Below are 25,440 nucleotides of genomic sequence, written 5' to 3'. Positions count from 1 at the left end.
ATACACGCAAAGAAAGATATGATTAAGAATTTACCCATGATGGGAGTATTAGCTTTGCTTAAGAACAATCAGTTAGACATCATACAGTACACAATCACATTTAACTCCTGCTCTATATGTTACAGTCTTTGTGACTCACCTTCAAGTCCAAGTGAGCTATCCTCCAGCTATGCAGGTAGTGTAAAGCTTCTAGAATGTCCCTAAGGTACAAGGCCACCTTCTCTTCAGTGAGGTTACCCCAGCTGACTATGTAGTCCAGGAGACGGCCTTGATCAGCCCTGCAGACACAAAGCACCAGAGCACCAGAGAGAGACATTAGCCCACCGATATGGTAGATGTACAAGAGGGCTGCTTGAACATGATTCAAAAGCACAACACAGTAAATAAATATATACAGTAATATATTGTTCAAAATGGTAACCAATTCTATTTCAATTCAGGAATTATAATTTCCTCAATAATCATAATACATACAGTGTGTATGTCCCAAATGCTATCTATCCCTCTGTAGGGTACTACTTTTGATCAGTTATAGGGAATAGGGTGCCATTTGGAGCCCATCCGCAGTTTTTCTAACATACATCTCCAGCACTAGCACGTAGCTGGTGGCTGTCTCGAAGGTGTCCAGCAGGCCGACCAGGTGTGGGTGTTCCAGACACTGTAGTATCCTCAGTTCCCGGAGCACCTGCTCACGCCGCATCAACCGCTTGTTGACATGTTTGGCTGCCACGGCACGCTTGCTCCCACGCTGGTCACAGCGCTTAGCCACTGAGAACCTCCCCCTGCCCAGTTCTGTGACCTCTGTGTAGAAGGACTCAAAGTTGTTCTTCCAGATCACTTCACTCCCATCGTCAGAGGCCTCTGGGAAAATAGAAACATTGAATGTTAAAATGCAAAAGTACTGAAGAATTCATTTACTGTGTGTAAGTAGTGTGAATATAGAGAATATACTGTATCTCCACAGGAGTCTACAACTCAACTCAACAGTGACTAACCTGAGACTCTGAGGCTGGCGGAGGATGACATGCTGCCCACTACGTTGGTGGCAACACAGGTGTACACCCCGTCATCCTCCACAGACACACCCATGATGAGGAGAGTTGCCTCGCCCGTGTCACTGCAGAGAGAGAAGGGAAGTTTCAACAATAGCAACGTTTACTTTAATTAAACTACAACAGAACATTGTCTTCCAACAGCTAAGTCATTCTAACGCGTTGCAATGATCCATGAAGAGTATCTACTAAATGACTAAAATGTAACGTAGAATGTCATCACTGCCGGTGTGTACCTGTAGGTGATGCTGTAGTGTCCGTCGTTGCTCAGAGTGCTGTGGTCAGGTCCTCTCCAGGTGACCGAGGCTTTGGGTCTTCCACAGACCTTACTCCTCAGAGTGACACTCTCCCCCAGGTCACAGGTCACATCACTCAGGGGCAGCAGGAACTCTGGGGGTACTACAGAGGTGACAGACAGACAGAGAACACGTGAGTTTGACTGTGTCACATGCTACAGTTGAAGTCGGAAGTTTACATACACCTGAGCCAAATACAATTAAACTCAATTTTTCACAATTCCTGAAATTTAATCCTTGTAAAAATTCCCTGTTTTAGGTCAGTTAGAATTACCACTTTATTTTAAGAATGTGAAATGTTAGAATAATAGTAGAGAGAATTATTTATTTCAGCTTTTATTTCTTTCATCACGTTCCCAGTGGGTCAGAAGTTTACATACACTCAATTAGTATTTGGTAGCATTGCCTTTAAATTGTTTAACTTGGGTCAAACATTTCGGGTAGCCTTCCACAAGCTTCCCAGAATAAGTTGGGTGAATTTTGGCCCATTCCTCCTGACAGAGCTGGTGTAACTGAGTCCGGCAAGTAGGCCTCCTTACTCACACACGCTTTTTCAGTTCTGCTCACAAATTTTATAGTATGCTTGGGGTCATTGTCCATTTGGAAGACCCATTTACGACCAAGCTTTAACTTCCTGACTGATGTCTTGAGATGTTGCTTCAATATATCCACATAATTTTCCTCCCTCTTGATGCCATATATTTTGTGAAGTTCACCAGTCCCTCCTGCAGCAAAGCACCCCCACAACATGATGCTGCCACCCCCGTGCTTCATGGTTGGGATGGTGGTCTTCGGCTTGCAAGCCTCCCCCTTTTTCCTGCAAACATAACGATGGTCATCATGGCCAAACAGTTCTATTTTTGTTTCATCAGACCAGAGGATATTTCTCCAAAAAGTATGACCTTTGTCCCCATGTGCAGTTGCAAACCATAGTCTGGCTTTTTTATGGCGGTTTTGGAGAACTGGCTTGTTCCTTGCGGATTGGCCTTTCAGGTTATGTCGATATATGACTCGTTTTACTGTGGATATAGATACTTTTGTACCTGTTTCCTCCAGCATCTTCACAAGGTCCTTTGCTGTTCTGGGACTGAACTACGTTCATCTCTAGGAGACAGAACACGTCTCCTTCCTGAGCGGTATGATGACTGTGTGGTCCCATGGTGTTTATATTTACGTACTATTGTTTGTACAGATTAATGTGGTACCTTCAAGCGTTTGGAAATTACTCCCAAGGATGAACCAGACTTGTGGAGGTCTACAATTTTTTTTCTGAGGTCTTGGCTGATTTCTTTTGATTTTCCCATGATGTCAAGCAAAGAGACACTGAGTTTGAAGGTAGGCCTTGAAATACATCCACAGGTACACCTCCAATTGACTCAAATGATGTCAATTATCCTATCAGAAGATTCTAAAGCAAGGACATAATTTTCTGGAATTTTCCGAGCTGTTTAAAGGCACAGTCAACTTAGTGTATGTAAACTTCTGACCCACTAGAATTGTGATACAGTGAATTATAAGTGAAATAATCTGTCTGTAAACAATTGTTGCCAAAACTATAGTTTGTTAACAAGAAATTTGTGGAGTGGTTGAAAAATAAGTTTTAATGACTCCAACCTAAGTGTATGTAAACTTCCTACTTCAACTGTAACTAGCCTTGCGATATACTAGCGTCCTGTCCATGGGGTGTACTTTCTTTTTCAAGCTGCCTCACGCTACAGAAACAGGAGACAGGCTCCTTGCCCTACACACTGCTCTGGCTCGGAGGATACTTACATGCAAACTACACAATCCCACATCTGAGCTACCCAATAGACAATAGAAAGCATGCAGTACAATACAAAACAATAAAAACTTGTCTTATTGAACCCCTACTATGTGAAAAAATAGATGTTATTAATTTACTGTATAGTAAAGCCCAAGCAAAAGCATTTAAATATATACATACCCTCATAGATGTAGTTGGGGTTTAAAAGCTGAAAGAAAAAATATGAACACAAATGTTTCTTCTCCAAATTAGTTTGACCACACATACATAAAATAATTACAACATGAATCCATTAAATTAGGTTAATGTAGAGGGGCTTTAGATCTTACAGCCATACCGAGGTTAATGTAGAGGGGCTTTAAGTCTTACAGCCATACTGAGGTTAATGTAGAGGGGCTTAAGTCTTACAGCCATACTGAGGTTAATGTAGAGGGGCTTTAAGTCTTACAGCCATACAGGTGATTATCAAATCAACTCTACCTTTACAGAAACTTTATTAGTCAGACAGTCTTGAGACTTGCGATAGCCGTTTTCCATCTTATTTTCCTTCCTGGTCTCCTTGTCTCTCTTCTCAGACTTTCTCCTGATGCGGAGTGCTGTGTGCCATGAGGATGACTTCCTGCTCCAGTCAAGAGAACGAGAAAGAAAGGGGAAAAGAGAGAGAGAAAGAAAAAGGAAGAGAAAAATGTAACTTGTAACTTCTACATCTTTGTCTACCGTTTCACTTTTATGATTGCAGAGCTCATGATGTGAACATGGAAATGTCTTTGGGATGATTAAGCTTTTCATTAATTCATTCAAGTTGGTACATGGAGTAGCAGCAGTGTCTGTCTCTTACTTGATGGTTCCTTCGGGGAGGTCGGGGATGATGGTGGAGGTGTGACCCAGTACGTAGCCGGGGATCCAGCCCTCGGCGGCAGGGCCCTGCTCGGTGGCAGCCCGGAACACCAGGAACATGTTCTGCTGATTGGAGGCCAGCATCTGGACCACCTCGCCCTGGGAAACACTGATCTCATCCTCCTTCAGGGCCACGTAGTCCTGGGTCACCAGCATGGTGCTGATGCTGCTGCTGCTACTGCTTTCACTCTGGAGGAGGGGGAGGCAGGGGAGGATGAGAGAGAGACAGACAGACAGAATTATGTGATAATGACTCTAAAAGACAAATTCAAATGTTACTGATTTGACAGCACATGAGCATCCTGTTGTTCAGCTGTTTATATGCTAGAGCTCATACACAAAGAAGGACTAATTTCAAAGCATTCATTACAAAAGGTTCATAAAGTAGAGTGACATCTGATTCCTACATATCTCATAACTAGACCTTCTCATTTGTAGAAGTGAAGACAAGGTATCCAGAAGTCAGAGAGACAGAGTAGAGTTAACATGGAGTGGGTGTCTCTCAAAGACATTGAGAGTAGAGTGGAAACAGTTTCAGGAGAGAGAGCCTGAAATAAAGTTTGAAGTGAGGCCAAATGGATTTGGTGCGAGTCAAATGTATTCAGGGGCAAGGCAAGGAGAGAACGGGAACAAGGATGTGTCATCAGTCCCACAGAACCAAGACAGAAACGAAGCAGCATGGTCAGAGCAAGAGCTAAGAGAAAACAGGAAAGACGGCAAGCGTTTCTTTTTACATCAGAGCTCCTCTCCTTGCAGGCAGGTGAAGTCAAATATCAATTATATCAGCATTCATTTGCATTTAACCCAGTAAATGCCTCGATGGTTTTTCAGATCAGACCACAATAGCCTGAAGCAAAGGGACAGCAAAAACTCAGGTCGTGTCTAGAAAATGTTAGAGCCAAGACAGAGCTGGGTGTGTGAAGTTAGGGAAACAGAGGCAGAGAGTCATACTGGAAACACTTACCAAGGGAGAGGAGAGGACACCAACATACAGTACAGCAAGAGTTACTGTAGCAGTTAGCTGCTGTACCAACCAAAAACACACTGTTAGTAGAGTCTGAAAGACAGCAGGAAGGATGAAAACTCACACAAATAGGCAAGTTAGTGTACTTAGATAGTTTAGTATGCACTTGTGGTTCAGATGACCCAGGAGAACTTCTGGTCAGCCAGTAAGGTTAGTAGGGACTAAGCCGGACAGAAGCCTGGGACTCGAGTAGGGCTCTTACCCCGTTGCTCTGCATGGACTGTACGGACTGCTCACTGGTGGAGGAGCATGTGCTCATGCGGTCTATATCCTTGCTGTGGGTGGAGTGGCGGTGGCTGTGGCTCTCCTTGTGGCCCAGGGTTGAGTCTCCACTATCACTGTGGTAGGAGAAGGAGCCAGGCCGGCTAGCTGGGGAGGCTGGGACCGCGGTGGACCAGAAAAAGGAGCCTTTCTGGGCTGGGCTGCCCGGGATGAATTCCTCCTTTATGGGGCAGGTCAGTGGAGAGACCGTCCCTACCCGAGGCTTGGCAAGATTCAGAGGGGCCACAGCCAGCCGTGGGATGGGAGTCTGAGGGTCCTCCCCAGGGTAGCTCTCCTTGAAGATGCCCTCAGCAATGCCCAAGGACTTGCCATTGCTGTTGCTGCTGGTTCTGCTGTGGGGCCGGGGACCCTCCAGCACTCGCATCTTGGGGACATCTTGGGGGCCCAGGTCCCCCTCTGCATGGTCAGGAGGGCAGGGGGTCTGGGAGGAGGGGGAGGTGGAGGGGGATTGTCGGGACCACGTACCTGCTGTTCTGTCCGGGCCGTCAGAGCCCGGAGGGTGGTGGTGGTGGACTGGCTGCGGGATACGCGAGGAGGGCTGGGGGATGCGCGAGGGCCGGCGACTCTGGGGGCCACACAGAGAGTTACTCCCAGGGCCAACTGTGGAGCTGCTGCAGCCGCCTCCTGCCAGGCCACTGCTGCTGCTGGGGGCCCCCAGGCCTGCTCCACTTGCACCCACGTGGTTCCTCTGGTACTCTATAGGGGATGTCAGTGCTGGGGGACACAAAGAGAGAGAGAGACAGAGAGAAAGAGTCACCTCAGTGGTATGAGTACACACTGTCTAGCTATGAAACAAAAATATAAAAACATTCTTTGCATTTTGCATTTCAGTACATCATACTATAGTCCATATTATTGTGTGCTCTAAACACTTATTTTCTCAGAATGTTGATACATTCTATGGAGCGGATGACTACACAGGAAGACAGATGAAACATCGTAATCATCTGGGAGAAGCTAGCATAATATCACTGATCCGTGATGTCTTTTTTACCATTGAGAAAGTTGCGCTGGCTCTCCAGGATCTGGGTGATCTGGTGGACCCACATCTGGCTGACTCCAGGGTTGGCTGAGTGCATTACGTAGGTCTCCACACCGCCACTGGATGACCGGGAGGTCAGGGTGAACTTACAGGGGTCGTCTGTGCTCTCCTCCAGGCCCAGCCAGCTCACCTGGACACACACACAAGATACAGGGGAGAGGAGGGGATGTGAGTGTTTTCAGAATCAGACAACTATTCAAACGACTTTGGCCCTTAGGGCAATTACTATCCTAGCAATGTCCAGACCCAAAAAATACATCCACTGTAATATGATCTAAGTGGATTGATTAGGGGAGATGATCACGATCGATGCTCCATACCTTGACACTGTTCTTGAAGAGGTATCCCGGCTGGGAGTAGCCTTTCTTCTTGTCCAGGGGCTCACTGAAGATGACGATCTGTTCGAAGAGGAAGACCCTCCTCTCCTTCATCCTTGTGAGAAGCCCCCCGTCCTGATCTGATACCATGAAGGTGTCCTGGAGCAGCAGTCTGCCTTGGGCCACAATCTTGCCCTGAATGGGGGAATAACAATGTATTGCCTGGCTGGTTAGATAAAGGTTTAAGGCCCAATGCAGCTGTTTTATATCCATATCAAATTATTTCTGGGAAAGTACCATACTGTAATAGATTTCCATTCAAATGGTCAAAAGTAGCTTTTAGCAAAACACTATTTCTCAAGCAAGAATTTAGCTAAGAGTGTCTAGGAGTCATCTAAGTGCATGCTATTACCATATAATACAATGAGTGAAAACAGAGAGAGAGAGAGCCCTTCTCCCATTTATCATATGATCCATGTGACTTAACGGTTGAAATCAAATTCAAATAATCTATTTTGGAGATTTTGTGACCTTCTAAACTGCGGCAGATCGAACTGAAAGACCACATTCTCTATTCCCTGAAGAAGACAAAGCCCGTGAGTCTTACGTCAAAGCCTTGGAGACGCCCAACGTTCATCATGTCGTTGCATCTTTTGGGCACAACACACATGACCTCCACCGCTTTCTGGGAGAAACAGAGAAGATAGAAAACACCATTTTAGAGGGAAAGAAAACATAATCACAGCTTTATAACAAGTATAACTTTTAGGTAAAAACAAAACCAGAGCAATATTAATGCTCGTCCATGTTATTAGGGGTGGAAGGCCATCAAATCAAACCCAGATTGTAGTTCTTACCTCCAGCTCAGTAGTATCTACTGCAGCCTTTTTGGAGAACTTAAGTAAATCCTTCAGTAGGAGCTGGTACTTCATGATGCGCTGCACAGGCTTAATGAGAAGATCAGTGATCTGGAGTCTGTGGCCCAGACGCTGCTTGAACTCCTAAAATATACAGGGAGCCATTAGATTTATTTGCACACAGTAAAAACAAAGGACTGCATAAAAATATAACACAAGGTATGAGAAAAGGAAACAATGAGGCTCTTATGATGAAATATGTGCTCCGTTCGAGACTGGAATAAACCCACTTGCGGGGTATGTGTGGAGGGAGTATGTGTATTCTTACCTCAAAGTAAGTGTCTATGTACTCAGACACGATGTGCTCTGATTTGGGCTTGTTCTGACAGTACACAATGTACATGTGTAACCGTCGCTCCTAGCAGGAAAACAAGGAAACAAAACAAGGGAAATGGTGAGAAAGTGGCATTATGGTCCTTGCTATCCGGAATCCTTGGGATGTCCCTACCCAATTTAATTTCAAATTTAAATTAGGGGTTATGGTTAAGGTTAGGGTTTAGCACTAACCTTGTTATGATGCACAGCACAGTGACATCCACTACAGATGGTATATTTTGGCCAATGAAAACCATCAAATCTCTCTTACTTGTTTTACGAACAGGGGAGCCAGCCTATCAGGGTCCTCCAGGCACTTCTCTAGCTCTCCCAGGAAGAAGCTGTGGCCAATCAGAGAAGAGTATTGTGAGAAATACACTAATATAAAAGTCAATCTAATAATAACGCTAGTACTGTAGGTAGGTACTATTCTCGTCTTACTCTCTATGCCAGTCGTAGATCTGGTGAATATTCCCAAACACTATCTTGTCTTTTCCCCTCATGTCGTCTGGCACGCCGTCCTCCTTCATTTTGCTGATGTAGCCCTGAAGGGGAGATAAGACATTCAGGTGACCACAGGACTATACACAGCACCAAATTCAGCCAATACTATTCCAATGCCCTGTCCACAAACAACCTCTGCCCCTTAGGGCACTTGTGGTGATCTGATATGTATATGCACTATGTTTAGAGGGCAAGGTGGAGCTGTTACCATATTGCTTTTACCTCTTCAGCTCATTTAGATTCATATGGAGAGCCTAGGGGTCGTAAGGATTAGGGATTGTTTTGTGGACGGGACCTAGCACTTTCACCAAGTCTAGAACGTGAACAGAGTGTGATGGAGAGGAGTGAGTCAATGATTATGGGCCTACAGTAAAGTAAGAAACAAGGTGTTCTCACCTCCACCACTGAACCCAGGTCTCTCACGTAGTCCCTCTCTGTCTCCACCAGCTCCAGTAACACATAGCTGTAGGGAAGAGAGGTGAAGTAAACAATGAGGGGATTGTTTAACTAGACCACCACAGGACAGTTTTATCTGATGGCTCAGGGCATATTGTAGGCTGTGAGACCCTAGAAATAGAATGACTAGAAAGGGCCCTTCACAGGTCCACCCATTACGGCCTCATTGGCTTGAATGAGGGGGACCCTTCTAGTCATTCTATTTCTACTCACTGGCGTCTCTTGAGGAAACCCGACTTGCGCTCGTCCATCTCATCGATGGGGGAGGAGGAGGACAGGAGGGAGTTGTCGGAGGGGTTGAGGGAGGGGCTGCTGCTGTCCCCTTGTTCCACAGAGAGAGAGCTGGGACGGTCCTCCAGGGACTGATAGAGAGAGAGAGAGAGAGAGAGAGAGAGAGAGAACTTACTGTATATTCATTGTGCACATGCAATGACTAAGCAGAGCTTCTCCATACAATCACTGTGCGAGCAGAGAGAGCAGTGGTGTTGCTGCTAGGGTGTGACAAAGTTTGGCAGCATTAATGTGCTATGCCAGGTCTTGTGTCTAGAAGCAGTCAGTTGGTGTGGTGACTCAAATGGTTCACAGATGACTGGTGGGCCATGGCACCGTCACACATTCACCCTGGCACCAGACTGGCCTGAGCTGAGCTGGCAGTGCGTGTCTGTGCGTGTGTGTGCGTAACTGACAGCGGTGTGGTAGACAGATGGATAGCTGGGTCTTACCATCTTACTCTTGACCAGCTCCTCGATGGCACTGACCAGCTCAGCCGCACTGGGTGTCTCTGAACTACTGGGTCGGCCCGATAGACGAGAGGCCGCCTGGAAGGGAGGGAGAGAGACAGAGGGACAGTGACAGAGAGAGACACAGACAGAGAGAGGCAGACAGCGACATAGAAAGGAAAGAGAGCGTGAGAGAGAGAGACAGAGAAAGTAGAGAGAGCGTGAGAGAGAGACAGAGAAAGTAGAGAGAGCGTGTGAGAGAGAGAGACAGAGAAAGTAGAGAGAGCGTGAGAGAGAGAGAGACAGAGAAAGTAGAGAGAGCGTGAGAGAGAGACAGAGAAAGTAGAGAGAGCGTGTGAGAGAGAGAGACAGAGAAAGTAGAGAGAGCGTGAGAGCGAGAGAGAGAACATGAAAGAAAGAACCAAAGAAAGTAAAGAAAGTGTGAGAGCGAGAAAGAGAGACAGAAAGAGAGAGAGGTGTGTATGGTTCAATATTAAAATCTAATCAAATGTTATTTGTCACATGTGCCAAATATAACATACCTTACAGTGAAATGCTTACTTACAAGCCCTTAACCAAAAATACAGTTTTAAGTTAAAAAAACAAAAAAAACATTTGGATGGGTGGGTCTTACCATCTTACTCTTTACAGTGATGTTTACAATCTACTTTTGATTAATATTTTCAGTAAAGTATTTGTCACTGTATTAAATATTTTTCTACATATTACAGCACATGATGACATCACCGCATCATACATTCATTTCTTAGAGAAGCTCACCATTGACGTGTTTTGACACCGCCCAGCATTCCAAATGGGTGTGGTCTCCCTAATCAGGGCCAAATAGGGGTCTAATGGGGGCCAGGCTAGCATGGAGGATACAGGGGACGAGGTGGGGGTTGGGGTTGGTTGGAGCAAGCTTCTGAGCACTGGCACCACAGTGGAGCATATGACTGAACAATGTACATGTGCTTTTAAATACTCCATTACAACAGGGGTAAACCGGGCAACAGGCCAGTCACAAGCACAGCTAGTCTGGCTAAACAATAGCAACAGGCTAAACTAAACAAGGCCAGGTCTTTAAAGGGGTAGTCAGTCAGTTCTAGTCAAACTTCACTAACTACAGCAAATGGAGTATTTGTCACATCCGCAACAATAGTCCTAGAAAAACATAGGGCAGCGAGGGTGAGGAGATAGCATGACAGGATGGATGGGAAGTAAAATAAAGACTGGGCTGGTTGGTTGGTTGTGGGAGTGTGACTAGAGCGTAGGCAGTTACATGGAGAGGTACGAGGGTGAGGAGATTGCATGACAGGATGGATGGGAAGTAAAATAAAGACTGGGCTGGTTGGTTGGTTGGTCGTGGGAGTGTGACTAGAGCGTAGGCAGTTACATGGAGAGGTACGAGGGCGAGGAGATAGCATGACAGGATGGATGGGAAGTAAAATAAAGACTGGGCTGGTTGGTTGGTTGGATGGGGGAGTGTGACTAGAGCGTAGGCAGTTACATGGAGAGGTACGAGGGTGAGGAGATAGCATGACAGGATGGATGGGAAGTCAAATAAAGACTGGGCTGGTTGGTTGGTTGGATGGGGGAGTGTGACTAGAGCGTAGGCAGTTACATGGAGAGGTACGAGGGTGAGGAGATAGCATGACAGGATGGATGGGAAGTAAAATAAAGACTGGGCTGGTTGGTTGGTTGGATGGGGGAGTGTGACTAGAGCGTAGGCAGTTACATGGAGAGGTACGGAAACTGAGACAAAACAGAGGCAGAACAAAAATCAACATAATGCTATGGTAAAGTTAAAGCAAAGTTAAGAAAGAAGAGAAAATGATATTAGTGTCAAAGAAACGCATGTCGCTCTAGTTACAATAACTGTTCTGTGATGATGAATGAATGAAGCTAAACTGCATAGGTATAAAATATCTACCTCTTCAGACAAACTGGTCTAAAAAAAATACATTCATTGATTTACCAATGTCTCTTTTTATTTTCCAAAATATCTTACAGGAAAGACAATTGTCCCCTCTTTGATATACTCTAACTAAACATCATGGAGGCCTGTTAGGTGTGTGTGTGTGTGTGTGTCCGTCTCACCTTGTCGTCCTGAGAGTCAGCCTGCAGCAGGCTGTGTTGTTGGATAGCCATGGGGGGAGGCAGGGGTACAGCATCAGCCCCCTCCTCTCCCTCCTCCTCCCCACAGCTCTGCATCCCAGAGGAGGAGGACTTGGACAGAGTCCCACTGCTCAGCCCCTCGTTCCTCATCCTCTGTAGAGGGACAACGACAACAGAGCTTACAACTACATAGAACACAATCGGCTCAAAATAAAGGAGAGAAGGAAATTAGGGAGATATTTAATGTTGAACAGGTAATGTAAAAGAGAAAGAAAGGAAGTGATATATGAGTGATAGAGGTGACCAATTGAACGGACCTCCTCGATGGTCTCGTCCTGTGGCGTGGCGGCATTGTCGTCCGAGTCTTTCTGGGAGCCGGCGGAGTCTGCGTTCTTGCTGCGTCCGTCGCGGTTCTTCTTGTGCTTGTGGGCCAGCTTCTTGACGTGTCCATCGGCCTTGCCGCTGCTCAGGCGCCTCACTGGGCTGGTCAGCCACTTCCTCAGCGTGTTGCCCGGTCGCTTGGGCCCTGGGGAGCTGTGGAAGCCCAGGGTGTGGCTGGTGCCAGGCTGGATGGCATCGTTACTGGACACAGACAGGGTGTCTGCAGGCGGAGAGACATGGAGAGAGAGAAAAAGAGAAAGAGAGAGAGAGAGAGAGAGAGAGAGAGAGAAGGAGAGGTCAGTCAGAGCACAGTATCCTGGGAATGGATCTGAATTCAGCTATGAAGGTACCAATGAGATTAGGTGCACTTTTGCAAGGTACTTCATTACCTAGGAGGCATAATTCTTTATGTATATATACTCAGACATTCCATTTTAGTACATGATGGTTAGAGTGGAGCATCGCATCCTAACATTGCGTGTCCACCCTCTGCACTGAAGCGTCTATCGATAGATATTCCTCCTATGAAAGTGAACTGGAAGATCCTCCTTTTAAAAACTGTGGCATACTCAACATTATATAAAAGTTGCATAAGCTTGCATAAATTCTGTGTGTGTGTGTGTGTGTGTGTGTGTGTGTGTGTGTGTGTGTGTGTGTGTGTGTGTGCATCTACTTTAGGCTGAATGCCCACCACCTCCCTCTCCTGTGGTTCTATCTCCCCTGAGAGGTGTGGGAGAGGACGTTGGGCTGAGGCTGTGGGTTTAAATGTGGTGCAGTGTGGGGTGCTTCTGCTGATGTAAACTGAGGGATGCTACTCAGGGTGGATAGATTGCCCAGGTCCCGGCTTCACAGAAATGTTGTATCCTTCAAAAACAGGTTGAGCCAAAGGTTTGTCTATAGGGGCTCGCCTCATATGTTGACGGAGATGACCGAACTGAACTTCTGATGAATAGACGGAGACGTAGTGCATTCTCCATGTGTTTCTTCTGTCTCTGTGTGGCCGGGTTCTTAGCCCACTGACGGCAGTAGAGTCAAGTGACCAGTGAGGTGACCTCTGTGTTCTCAGCGGTTGGTTCTGTCTCTGTGTGGCCGGGTTCTTAGCCCACTGACGGCAGTAGAGTAAAGTGACCAGTGAGGTGACCTCTGTGTTCTCAGCGGTTGGCTCTGTCTCTGTGTGGCCGGGTTCTTAGCCCACTGACGGCAGTAGAGTAAAGTGACCCGTGAGGTGACCTCTGTGTTCTCAGCGGTTGGCTCTGTCTCTCAGTGAACTGAACTCTGTGTTACCAGATCCTCCTACTGATCTGGTCTAACCACAACAGCTTCTGACAGGGCATGATGACCATCCTGGAAGGGTCAGGGTTCCCCAACAGTGCACCCACTCGCTCAGTAAAAATAACATGTACCTACAGTATGCTGCCATGAGAAAAGATGACAGGCCTTTTAAAGAATCTTAGGACTTCTAACACTGAGAAATGAATCAATTCAAAACAACAACATATGACCTGAGAAATCTCTAACAATCCTATACAAATCTGAGTGGGATAGAAGGTGATGGTTCTGAATTGACCCCATGATTATCATGTACTGATCAGGCCTTTGGCATTGACTGATCACACACGCATTATCTTGCTGATACAAAGATTGAACAGGGTGCTGCTGCACTAGTGCATCGTATATGGTAGAGTGGGTCTCAGCAAGGAGAGAGGAGTGTGTGACTTTTCTTTTTCATTTGTACAGTGAGACTCGGGTCAAAGGGAGGATTCACCCATGGCCATGTCGAAAGGGGTTCTCTTAGCAGCCAAAGAGCAATCTCAGGAGATGTTCTCAAGCCAGGCCATGAATGATTTCATGAAGTCTCTACAGATGTTTTCCTAAAGCCATAGCACAGTAAATTACTTCCATACTGTTTCAAAATGTTGCGCAAACAAGTCAGGCTGAATAGTGCGCCAGATGAAAGACAGTGTATGAATAGAGTTAATCACCTTCCCTTCAGTTCCAGATGTATTTGATACTATGTTGGACTATGTTGTTTTAAGACGTGTTTGAATAGACAGTTTTAATTCATCTTTCCAGGTGGCACTATATTTGCTACAATCGTTTTGATGTGCATGCAAGGGTGCCATTTTCACAAAATGATTCAAGGTGTCATTTGACTGCTTTATGATGTCACAATAGGTTTTCTGGCTCAGGCTCTGATACTCAGACAGGGTTGGATTGTGACATCATGACAGTCTAATGATGTCAAATGACACTCAAATGATGTCACAATTGGACTGCTGAGGGTGATCTGAGACTGACACTTTCCCAGGCCTTCATTCGTTCCTCAGACACGGTTGGATCAGACTGACTTATCTCTAGACCTACAAATAGCCCAGGAGCAAATAAGCCCAGGATCCATTTGGGGCTACTTCATCCTCACTTTCGGGCTTACTTCTTCTCAAGATGGTGTGCATTGACATTGGCGTGCAGCACTGCAAACTCCCAACCTGGTCCAGAGTTGGCATGGATATCACACCAGACGAGTTGAGACATGTGGTGGAGAGAAAGGAGGAGTACAACACATCCATCCTGGACTCCATAACCATGCCTGAAGTGGACTGCACCATGCTGGTCCTCGGGGGGGCCTTTCTGGCCATCTGCTTGGTTTGCCTGTGGCTCAGCAGGAGGAAGTGGGCAAGGCAAGGCCAAGGGAAGGGAGAACTTCTCCAGTGCCAGGCTAAAGGTGACAGCAACAAGGCTTTGCTGATGATGGAGCTTCAGGAGAAGGTTCTGCTGAGGATGGAGGGCATGGAGCAGCGCCTCGACGCCATGGAGGACTTCATCAGGTCAGTCTCAACTCTTAGCCTCATGCGTAACTAAATAGATCATGTCAACTATAGATAAGGGCCAGAACTCACTTCCATATAAGATGAAATTGAAGGTTAAAATGTTCATCTCATAGCAACATGTATTAATAGACCACACTGATTGGTACGTTTTGTCTTGTGCCTTCCTTAGCTGCATGGGGAAGAAGAGGACCACGGAGAAGACAATGTACAGCAAGCAGGAGGCTGCTGGTGACAAGAGCAAAAGGGATGCCCTGCGCTTCTCTGACTGCTCTGACAACTCCAACTAATGTCTCAATACCTCAAGACCTGTTTATGGACACTGTGCATTTCTTTAAAAATACATTCAACTGATTTGAAAATAAAAGAGGTGAAATTGAAAAAACACTTTTCCTCTCCTCTTCTCACTCTGTGGGGAATAGCATTGTATGTAGTTACAGTATATTCTAATAAGACACTTCACATGTGGGTCTTTCGTGACAGTGAACATGTGTGTCACAGGGTGGGGTGGATGGGGGGGGGGGGGGTTGAGGGGGATCACAGTCCTTAGTTAAAATGGCTTCAGGAGACCTATATATTGTAGTGCAATATCCTGCTGATATAAAGCATGTGTTCACTCTACTCTCGGTCTAACCCAGCTGTGGGAGTCCGAGCCAGAGAGCCTGAGAAGATGAGATGTTCACACAGCCCTGTACTCTAAGTCTGCAGGGGAGAACCAAGGGCTTTCAAGAGACGTATAAATAACTCATAGCAGCCTACCATGAAAACCTGACTCCATTTATCAAATGTGTCACAATATTACTGACATAAAGAAGGAGCCATTACGGGCTGTTTCAGTCATGCTTCAGGGTCCTATTGACCAAGTGGAGCAGTAGAAGGCTAGCAGGACCATGTGTTACAGTAACACTGGATGTGTACAGCAGACTATGCCAGACCCACTAGGCAGACACCTCCAGGCCAGCCCAGCTGTACACAACCCCATCCTCCATTCTGAGAGGAGGAAGGAAACAGGCATCAAATCTCCACCTGAACAAACCTAGCCTTCTAGTACACCACAGAGACAGGGTTCAGTGTGTCCCTCCCCACAGGCCCACCTTCCCTCTACTTACCTGAGGGAAGTACACTCATGCCACGGTGCCCAGTAAAACTTTCCTTCCCTCTAATACTGTGCAGAGCTGTCGCACAGTGTATCAGTGTGATTACATTGAAGGAGACCCACAAACATCTTACTCTGTGTCCATATTGTCTCGTCTAGCTGGCTAAAAGGGTACAGTTATAGTATATCTCTCACATTTACATCAACTGCTTTTGAACTCTTCCATTGTCAGCCAGTGGGTTAGTGGCAGGGGGGGGGAAACTCAGTCTGGTGCACAGTTCTACACATGAGTGTGCATCCACTCCACATATTGAGCAAACAGGACAGAGACATGCAAGGGGCCTGACCCCTGGTGTAACAGCGCTATATAGGTCTGAAGAGCTCTCACAGCTCCCCATCAATCACCTCAGAAAGTGGGCTACGGGGTCTCATATACTGTATGAAGGAGAAAGACTGGGACACTAAAACTATTTTCAGTGAACACAACATAACTTCTCTTTTAATATTGTATTTGTATTCATGTATTTTTGTGTGGTTGAGACAAAGATGTCCAAGACCAATATCCCCTCAGGGACAATAATGATTATCTGATCTCACAGTCCTGTCACAGCTACAAAGCAGCATCACTAGCTAAATTTGAAGTGTGTCCTGGGGCGAGATATCATATTGGTTTGATATAATACTGGTTTGAGAGGTTTGCGTGTCCTCGTAGACGTAGACAGTGATTTAACAGAAGGAGGGTCACCAGCCTTGACACATTCCTGTCCATTGTTTATTCAGCAGGCTGTAAAATAACCCCAGACATCACAGACATGCCCCCTGTGGGACACTGTCTCTGTGTCCCAAATGCACCCTTTTCCCTATTTAGTGAACTTCTTTTGACCAGATAGTGCACTATATCGGGGATAGAGTGCCATTTGGGATGCATTCCGTCTTTGGGTAGTGGGTTGGAAAATAAGCACTGCGGTGACCTCTGTTCTCCCGCTAGGAGTCTTTCATCAGTCACCTCAGTCACTGAGCTCACTACTGCCATCTGTCCCAAACCCGGGTCTGCTGTGATTATGTGAGCCCACTGAGCTAAAGCCTAGGGATTAGGCTCTGGCATGACACATACAGTACGTTCAAACACATGTAAATATGGTATCCCTGTCTGCTTAGTACATTTCAGGTCACTATCAGCAGTAGAGTATGAGACAGAATGGTGGTGAGGAGTAGGGCTGTCATGTCATTTTGGATGATGGTTATTGGCCAGCCAATAATAAACGTTCCAATAGCAAAAAATAAATAATAATAATATATATTATTATTTATTTTCTAACAACAACAAAATTATCCTCTCCCCCGCTCCTGGCTGCATGTGCTGCCATATAAATAGAAGTCAAGTCAATGATGGCATAATGGCTGGACTGGCAGCCATTGCGAATGTACAGGAAGTTATTAAAGATCGGTGATACTATCAAGAGCAGTGTGCGGTTTCCTTTTTCCTTCAGAATGTACAGGAAGTAAAATCAGGAAGTGTCCCATGAGCCACATCATGAATTAATATTCTACATTACCATGGAAATTATTGCATCACAATTAGGGCTGTGGTGGTCACGAAATCTCGTCAGCCGCTGATTGTCTTTTTTAAAATTTCTTTTTTTTAATAATATGTTTATTATTTTCCAATAAAAAATAAAATAAAAAAGACAGCAATACAAACAATGACATTCATTGTACTGTTCAATGGGATGGCCAGTTTAGAGGACAAAACAAAACTTAACTCACACATAAACAAAATAAAACTAAATCCTATTAGGTGGTACATGTATAAGAAGACAACATATAGTCATTACAAGCAGTGTAGTAAATATTGAGTGGAGTACAGCACAGAGTAGCAGCAGATCGTCAACCCAGTTATGAAGCGGGACTAGACCATTTATCCAGTATCGGCTGCCATATTTTGTAAAACACTGGACTTCTATTGGAGGTATTGTATCGTATCTTCTCCATATGTATTACATTCCCTAAATCCCGTAACCACATTTCAAAGGTAGGTACAGTCTCCAGTTTCCAAAATTGCAATATAAGCCTTTTGGCTAATAGAGTACAAAGAGAGACAGCTTTCCCTTCCTGGTTATTCCCATCAACTGTACCAAACAGAGCGATTAATGGGTCTGGGGCTAGAACTCTATCAACGGCTTTAGATAAGTAATCAAAAATGAGAGCCCAGTAAGCATGTAACTTAGGGCATGTCCAGAATAAGTGGGTCAACGTCCCTTCATCCTGCTTGCACATCTCACACAGTGGTGAGGTGTCCGGGAATATTTTATGCAGTTTTACTTTTGAGTAATGTAACCTGTGTATCACCTTAAACTGTACAAGGTTGTGTCTGGCATTCACTGAACTGTGGTTTATATTCCTGAGAGCTTCTACCCAGTCCTCATCTGAGATTTCTGAACCAAGTTATTGTTCCCAAGCCCTTTTAATGGTGTCTGTGGATACCTCTATGTGGGCCTGTAGCACCTCATACAGTCTAGAGACCGACCCTTTTGAATGGGGTTTGAGAAGGATCAAGCTATCTAATGTAGGACTATTTGGCTTCATGCCATACTGTGGGATATGTGTCCTTAAGAAATTCCTGATTTGGAGGTATCAGAAAAAATGTGTTGTTGGCATGTTGAACTTTCCCTGTAATTGTTGAAATGAAGCTAACTGACCATCTATGTATAGATTACCAATTGTTGTGAGCCCCATCTCCCTCCATTGTGAAAACACTACATCATCCAATGGAAAGCATGACTCAGGCAAATTGGGCTGTCTATGTAAACAGTGGGTATGTTAAGAAAATACCTAATCTGTTTCCAGATCCTAAGAGTATGACAAATGACTGGATTAGAGTCATAAGTGTCTTTTTTCACATTTGATGGACTATTAACACGTCCAGGAAGTGAGGAACGTTGACAGGAGGTCTGCTCAATCAAAAGCCATGAAGGCATATCATTCTGTCACATCCCAGGTATACTTTCCCTCCAGAAAGACACAATGTTCAGATTAGCAGCCCAATACAGTTTGAAGTGAGGAAGGCCAAAGCCCCCCTCTATCTTGTACTTGCATAAATGATTCTTTGAAATTCTGGCTGCCTTGTTATCCCATAAAAATGGAGTTACTATTGAATCCAGTTTCTTAAAATAGCTTTGTGGTATGAAAGTGGGTAGACATTGGAAGAGGTAACGAAACCTGGGTAGGACAACCATTTAAATAACGTTTATACGACCAACCAAGGAAATAGGCAGAGTTTTCCCCAAAAATATATTTTGTTTAAGATTATATATTTTCATGTCCCAATTCGCTTTCAATAGCTGATCAAGGTCTCTTGTCACTACAATGTCAAGACTTGTGAACTTGTTCTAAACGGGGTAGATTGCAGAAATTGCATATCCACAGGCCGTGATATTGGCATCAACTCACTTTTTTGCCAGTTTATCTTGTAGCCAGAGAAGGAACCGAATGTGTTTATCAAGTTAAGTAAGGGTGGAATAGAAGTTTTAGGCTTGGACAAAAACAAAAGAACATCGTCTGCATATAGGGACATTTTGTGCTGTGTGTCTTTTATTTTAACAGAAGCGATATCGGCACATGCCCGAATGCGAGTAGCAAGGCGTTCCATGGCTATAGCGAAGAGAGCAGGCGAAATAGGGCACCCCTGTCGGCACCCCTTGAACAGGCGGAATGACTGCGACATTCCCTGATTGGTTACCACTGACACCATTGGGTGTGCATAAATAATTCTTATCCAATTAATAAATTCCTTTCCAAACCCGAAATGCTCCAGAACCGACATATACTTCCACTCAATCTGATCAAACGCCTTCTCTGCATCAAGAGCTATTACCACTGCCTCAACCTTATGATCGTGATACATTACGTTGAAATGGCGTCTCAAATTGTAGTATATATGTCGGCCCGGGATAAAAACCTGTCTGGTCAGGGTGTATGATGTCAGAAATATATTTTTTTCAATAGGTTTGCCAATATCTTTGTCAACACCTTGTTTTCTATGGGGAGTAACGACACGGGGCGATAAGACGACATCTCCATGGAATCTCTATCATTTTTCAAGATCAGTGCTATTGTAGCCTCATACAGTGTTTGCGGGAGCTTGTCATGCCACCTGTATTAATAAACGTGAACATAAAACACAGACCCCATCCCCCCTCCCGTCCCTTTACTGAGTGACTTCCCCAAATGAAGCACTCCTTGGCTAACACACAAACCTTAGGGTGTCTAGACATACAGCTTGAACTAACTCGTCGTCTATAGATGCTCCGCATATAAACTAATATTAAATAACTCTTAACTCTCACATTAGGGGATGAGTGGCGCTAAAACATGATATGCTAAACAATGCTATATTAGCCACAACATCTCACCTATCATATAAGTCCCAATTTCTGATCGAAAAGACATAGGCTGGAAATTCAAACACATTCCTGGCCTGTATTTGGCCATTTAGCCGGCTGACACAACCGTTCTGTATCCTCAGCCAGGGAGCTTGCTTGTCAAGAACAGATGGGCCTCTTTTGGGTTGTCAAACGTACGTGTTGATCCCTCGACTGTCACCTTAAACCGGGCTGGGAAGAGGAATCCATATCGGATGTTGGCCGCCCTGCATTTGTTGCGTAGCTCATCATACTCTTTCCGTTGGTTCCTCACCTCCAAGGTAAGATCTGGGTAGAAAGACACCCTGGCTCCGCTGTAGTTAAGGGGGAACCTTTGACTAGTGCAGCCGTACAATGAATGGCCTTGGTGGCCATTCAGGCAACGAAGCCATTCATTGTGGCTTCGTTGCCTGAGATCTGTGTGCACGGTCGATCAGGATGGCCGCTTTGAAGTGTTCACTCCCCAGCAATGCCAGTATCAGCTCAGAGACGAATTCAGTGGGTTTCCCTTTCTCAGTGTCCTCCTGGATCCCACATATTCGGATGTTCTGGCGTCTTGAATGAAACTTGAGCGTTTCCAGTCGGGCTTTTAAGGGTTTCGTTGTAATTTTTTAACGTTGCGCACTGTTTCTCTATGTCCTGTAGCCTGGCCTCGACTGTCGTCTGCTCAACCTCATGCACCCTTCCCTTAATTGCCTTCACAGTTTCGGCCAAAGTCCCAATACTCTTTGAGATATCAGTCAACCTTGTGTCCACCTTCTTGCTTAGTGAGTTTATGGCAGCCAGTATGTCACTTTGAGTAGGCTCTGTGGGGAACTCTTGGAAGCTAGCCTCTTCAGCTAACTCCTCTTGGGTCGGCGACGTTGAAATTGGTTCGTTGTCTATCTCATTCAAATTATCTTGTTTAGCGTCCCCTTTTTTGGTGCCTTTTCCCTTTGTCATATTTGTTTGAAGTTATAGGTTGTGAGAGGTTAAGATAAGTACTAATTTGTTTCAAAATAGAGAGGAGCTCTAGAAAAGCAAGTCTACTCCATAGCACGCTCTCTAGCGCCCCTCAGCCCTCAAGTACTCCTATATCTTCAATTTAGAGTTTATTACGTAACTTTAGTTGTGATATTTGATTTGTAATACATTGGCTATATAACGCTAATCTAATGATGGTTTGAAAAAAGTTGCATTAAACGGCATGAGCTCTGCTTTGTTTTTTTTTGTGCAGGCTGTACACACTTCATCAGTCTCTCCTTCACAATTTGACAAGCACTTGATAATGCCTCAAATTTCCCGGCAGCATCCCCTTTGACTGGTCGTAATGCCCCCTAAGAAAATATGTGCCTTTTGTGGCCAGTGGCCATTGTGCCATTGGGCTGAATATAATAATTGTAATTCCCTTCTCCCTGCGTGCCCTGATGCACCTCTCACTCACATTGCTCTCCTTCACCTCATCGGGTCTTTTTCACAACTGTGTGCATCCTTATCCAATTCCGAGGCGCATATTGAATATATTGGAGGAACTGTCCACATTTACTTAGGCCTAACGAACAACAAAAGCACTAGCCTATTGTCAATCTACTATCCCCCATAGTACAATAGTTGACCTATTCTATTTTTGGGGCTGCAGGTAGCCTAGTGGTTAGAGCATTGGGCAGGTACTCGAAAGGTTGCTGGATATGCTATGGGATAGGTTACATAAGTTGTGGGACTTTAATTTGATAAGGTGTGGGACTTTAATTTGATAAAGTCGCAAAAAAAAGGTATGCATTGTTTCTTGCCTTACGCTGGGCATCATTCACAAGTGATAGTCTCATTTTGTCACCCATCAGACACTTATTGATTTAGTCTTGTCTTTACATATACTAAATAATATGTGTGAAATTTGTTTTGATTTAGAATGCACCATTATCATGCACCTGTCTCGAAACGGGGGCAGGAAATAAATACATGTCATTTATGCACTTAAATAGCAAATGGAGGACGCTTTTCCCGTGGTTCCTGTTGTTAAGAGAAGCATTGTGCTAAATATTAGGAAAGTTGAGAAATTAATATAGTAGGCCTAGCCTATAGAATGCTGATGGGATCCTCCTCTTTTTAATAGAGCCCATCACTCTGTTTTCTCGGGCAATTGCGTAGCCTACAGAAATGTTGCGCAACATGAGCTCATGGGCTCTCATGAAGTGTTTGATTAGATTTTCGATAAAATTTGCATTGAGTTCAGAGTGATTAGAGCTTGGAGAAGTCTATTTACAGTGAATAAAAAGGTACGTGGAATTTGACTGCCTTCATGATTCGTGACCGTCGGTGTGGAGGTAATATTGTCACCATAACAGCCCTAATCACAATACCAGGCAGCCATTGCGAGTGTACCCATGAGTTTGCCAAAGTTAGCGGTTCCAAGCATGTTTTATTGAATCTATTTCTACGTTAGCTATTTCTACATCTACTGCAAGAAGCAGCAAAGATTCATCATGTTAATTGTTAATTATCCATGTTATTGCGGAAACGGATTCAACCACAAGAATGCCTGGCAGTCCCATCTCTCTCCCGTGTTCGTTCCACAAAAGCAAAAAAAAACTATTCTCATGACGGTCTTCATCCATAACCGTTGATTACACGGTTATAAGGTAATTGTGCCAGCCCTAGTGAGGAGACGTGTGGCACAGTCCAAGCCAATCAGAGAGTGGTGGCTCACTGTCCTCACTGTCACAAATTGATTAAGATGTCTGGCCCACTTCCTGGGAAACCTACCAAGGCTCATCGGACATAGGACAGGAGGGCACACAGGCCAAGCCAGCTGTGTGATGGACTGTGATATGCAGTGTGTGATACTGTGTGTGTCTGTCTGTTCTCCTTATGTCTACAATAATAAGAATATCACCAGAGGGGTGTATCATCACAAAGCAAGGATCAATCAGCCGGCTGACTGTTGATCAGAAAGCTATGGGTTATTGATCATGTCAAGTTATTCATACCATTTCAATTTCAAGTCAATCTTTCTCTATGAGCTATACTAACTATGGAGTTTTTAAAGATGATTCAGGAAAGTAAGCTGGCTAACTTTTTGATCCTGGTGAATGGGCGAGGTGGAGGATAGGGTTTGGACAGCACTGGGGTGTTCGCTCCGTCAACAGGTAGTAACATGGCTGATTCAGTCAGTCAATCAGTCAGCCAGCCAGCCTGCTTGCCTTCCTGCCGGTGTGTCTCAGTCTGTCTGGTTGTCTGTGTCTGTCCCACATGTGACTCAGAAGCTCTTAATCTAATCCAAAGCGTGCCAGCTTTAATACGGTATTTCAATCATTTTTATGCACCCATATAATCCACTCCATAACACCCATTCAATCAATATAATAGCCTATGGTACTTATCCCCCAGGCCGTCACATTCAATACAGAAGTTATTGTTGATATGTACTCTACAGTAGGCTGTGAAAAAAGGTATGCTAAAGGTATGCTGCAAAATCATGTAAACAATCATTAAATATTTGACTTGATTATACCAATGATCACAACAATAACAATCCATTACAAAGTTGGAGCCTGTTCTACACCGTTAATGGACTGGAGCACTTAAAGGACGGGTTCTCTATAGGTCCTACACAGTATCATTACGTACCCAAATCCAGCAGCCAGAATTTGCAGTTTTCCGAGGGTCCCGCTTGAGAACTCATATGGTACAGAGGACTAACAGCAAAAATAGACCGTATTCCATTTGCCATGGCAACCTGCCAAGGTACTATTCAAGTTCTCACACCGTTTAAAATCCAATTCCTCAAAATAATGATATAAAACAGATAAAGAATCATGTAGTTTAAGAAAAAGCTATAGGAAGCAGCTGTATCCTCTAGCTCAGATGAGATCAGTCTGCTGTGTTTGTGGGATTGGCTCTGCTCTCTCTTCTCCACTGTCCCAGAGAGTGGGCTGTTGTGCTGTGAGGGCAAGCCTCCTCTGTCCCAAAGGAACATTCAGAATCAGAAGGCACACTTTAACGTAAAACCCCTAGTAGAAGCTCCAGAACTCAAACAGCATGGGCTCAGCTTCCACAAGCATTATGCACTGTAGAAATGTAGCATCTTTAGTAGCAGCTTTACTTTTCAGCACAGTTGCAATGTCCCTATTTAAGCTAAGCTCAAAACACTTAAATTAGTTTTATTGCTGCCAAAAACAATGCACAAAGAGAACTTTCAGCAGTGTGACTGTCTGTAGCTGCTAAGGTGCCTCTCATACATTTGTACAGCCAGATCTCAATCTACCCTGCAGTGCATACAGGGATGGAGGAGTAAAACAGGCAGCCCACACAAAGCTCTCCCTGTTCAACTGTATGTTTTCTCATCAGGATCTCTGGGCACTAACCACAGAGCCTGTTTCCTGTAAGAATCAAACACACACACACATACATGTGTGCAACGTGCACAACACAAGCACGCGGAACACACACACACGTGCGCCACACCAAAAAAGCTAAGGCCTCCCTGGTATCTTCGAGAAGGTAACCGTTTTAAGCTGAATCAGCAACTGAAGGGAGGTGTTGCTACTGTCTTTTTAACACATTTTAGAAATACGCTGAACTTATTGATGGTCCCTATTCCCCCTACTGAACACTTCGGTCCACACTGATCTAGCTGGGGACAGTCATAGTGGCATTTCCTAGTCCAGGGATCCTCAACTACATTCAGCCGCGTGCCAATTTTTTCTTGGGCGGATGGTCAGGGGGCCGGAGCCTGATAAAAAATATATATATTTACACTGCAGATGGACCGCAAGAAGCCTAAACAGAAATAATACTTGACAAAAATATGAAACATAATTTCAAACCTTGATTACATTTGGGAACATTGTCCTGCGTAGGGTGCCGTCTTTCAGATGGGATGTTAAAAACGGTGTCCTGACCGTGTTTCATGGCTAAATTCCCAACCTGGCCACATTCCATCATGACCACCTAATCATCCCCCTCATTCCTAATTGGCATATATTTCCTCACCTCTCCACCTGATAGCTGATGTTTGGTGAGCGTTGTGGCACAAAA

General features: G+C 44.8%; 1 protein-coding gene across 8 annotated transcripts in view; it reads right to left on the bottom strand.

Moving 5' to 3' along the window:
• The window catches only part of LOC110512678 (triple functional domain protein), a 138,432-nt gene that overhangs the window by 2,678 nt on the left and 110,314 nt on the right, over positions 1–25,440 (bottom strand). For 4 of the 8 annotated variants that reach the window (XM_036971423.2, XM_036971428.2, XM_036971437.2 and 1 more), the window contains 20 exons: positions 12,019–12,302; positions 11,684–11,854; positions 9,590–9,685; positions 9,081–9,229; positions 8,808–8,874; positions 8,349–8,452; positions 8,179–8,248; positions 7,861–7,950; positions 7,533–7,676; positions 7,283–7,360; positions 6,679–6,870; positions 6,311–6,488; positions 5,237–6,030; positions 3,952–4,199; positions 3,594–3,735; positions 3,294–3,321; positions 1,289–1,451; positions 996–1,117; positions 582–861; positions 140–278 (listed from right to left, as the gene is read on the bottom strand). In XM_036971423.2, the coding sequence (XP_036827318.2) occupies positions 140–278; positions 582–861; positions 996–1,117; positions 1,289–1,451; positions 3,294–3,321; positions 3,594–3,735; positions 3,952–4,199; positions 5,237–6,030; positions 6,311–6,488; positions 6,679–6,870; positions 7,283–7,360; positions 7,533–7,676; positions 7,861–7,950; positions 8,179–8,248; positions 8,349–8,452; positions 8,808–8,874; positions 9,081–9,229; positions 9,590–9,685; positions 11,684–11,854; positions 12,019–12,302 (3,539 nt within the window). The remainder of the gene's footprint in view (positions 1–139; positions 279–581; positions 862–995; positions 1,118–1,288; positions 1,452–3,293; positions 3,322–3,593; positions 3,736–3,951; positions 4,200–5,236; positions 6,031–6,310; positions 6,489–6,678; positions 6,871–7,282; positions 7,361–7,532; positions 7,677–7,860; positions 7,951–8,178; positions 8,249–8,348; positions 8,453–8,807; positions 8,875–9,080; positions 9,230–9,589; positions 9,686–11,683; positions 11,855–12,018; positions 12,303–25,440) is intronic. The other 4 variants (XM_036971436.2, XM_090228204.1, XR_016493650.1 and 1 more) reach the window with 3 other exon arrangements.

The sequence above is a fragment of the Oncorhynchus mykiss genome, chromosome 3, assembly GCF_057628025.1.
Source record: "Oncorhynchus mykiss isolate SJ-2025 chromosome 3, ASM5762802v1, whole genome shotgun sequence".
Lineage (NCBI taxonomy): Eukaryota > Metazoa > Chordata > Actinopteri > Salmoniformes > Salmonidae > Oncorhynchus > Oncorhynchus mykiss.
The sequence above is the reverse complement of the archived record's forward strand: the minus strand, read 5'-3'. Positions and strand labels throughout refer to the sequence as shown.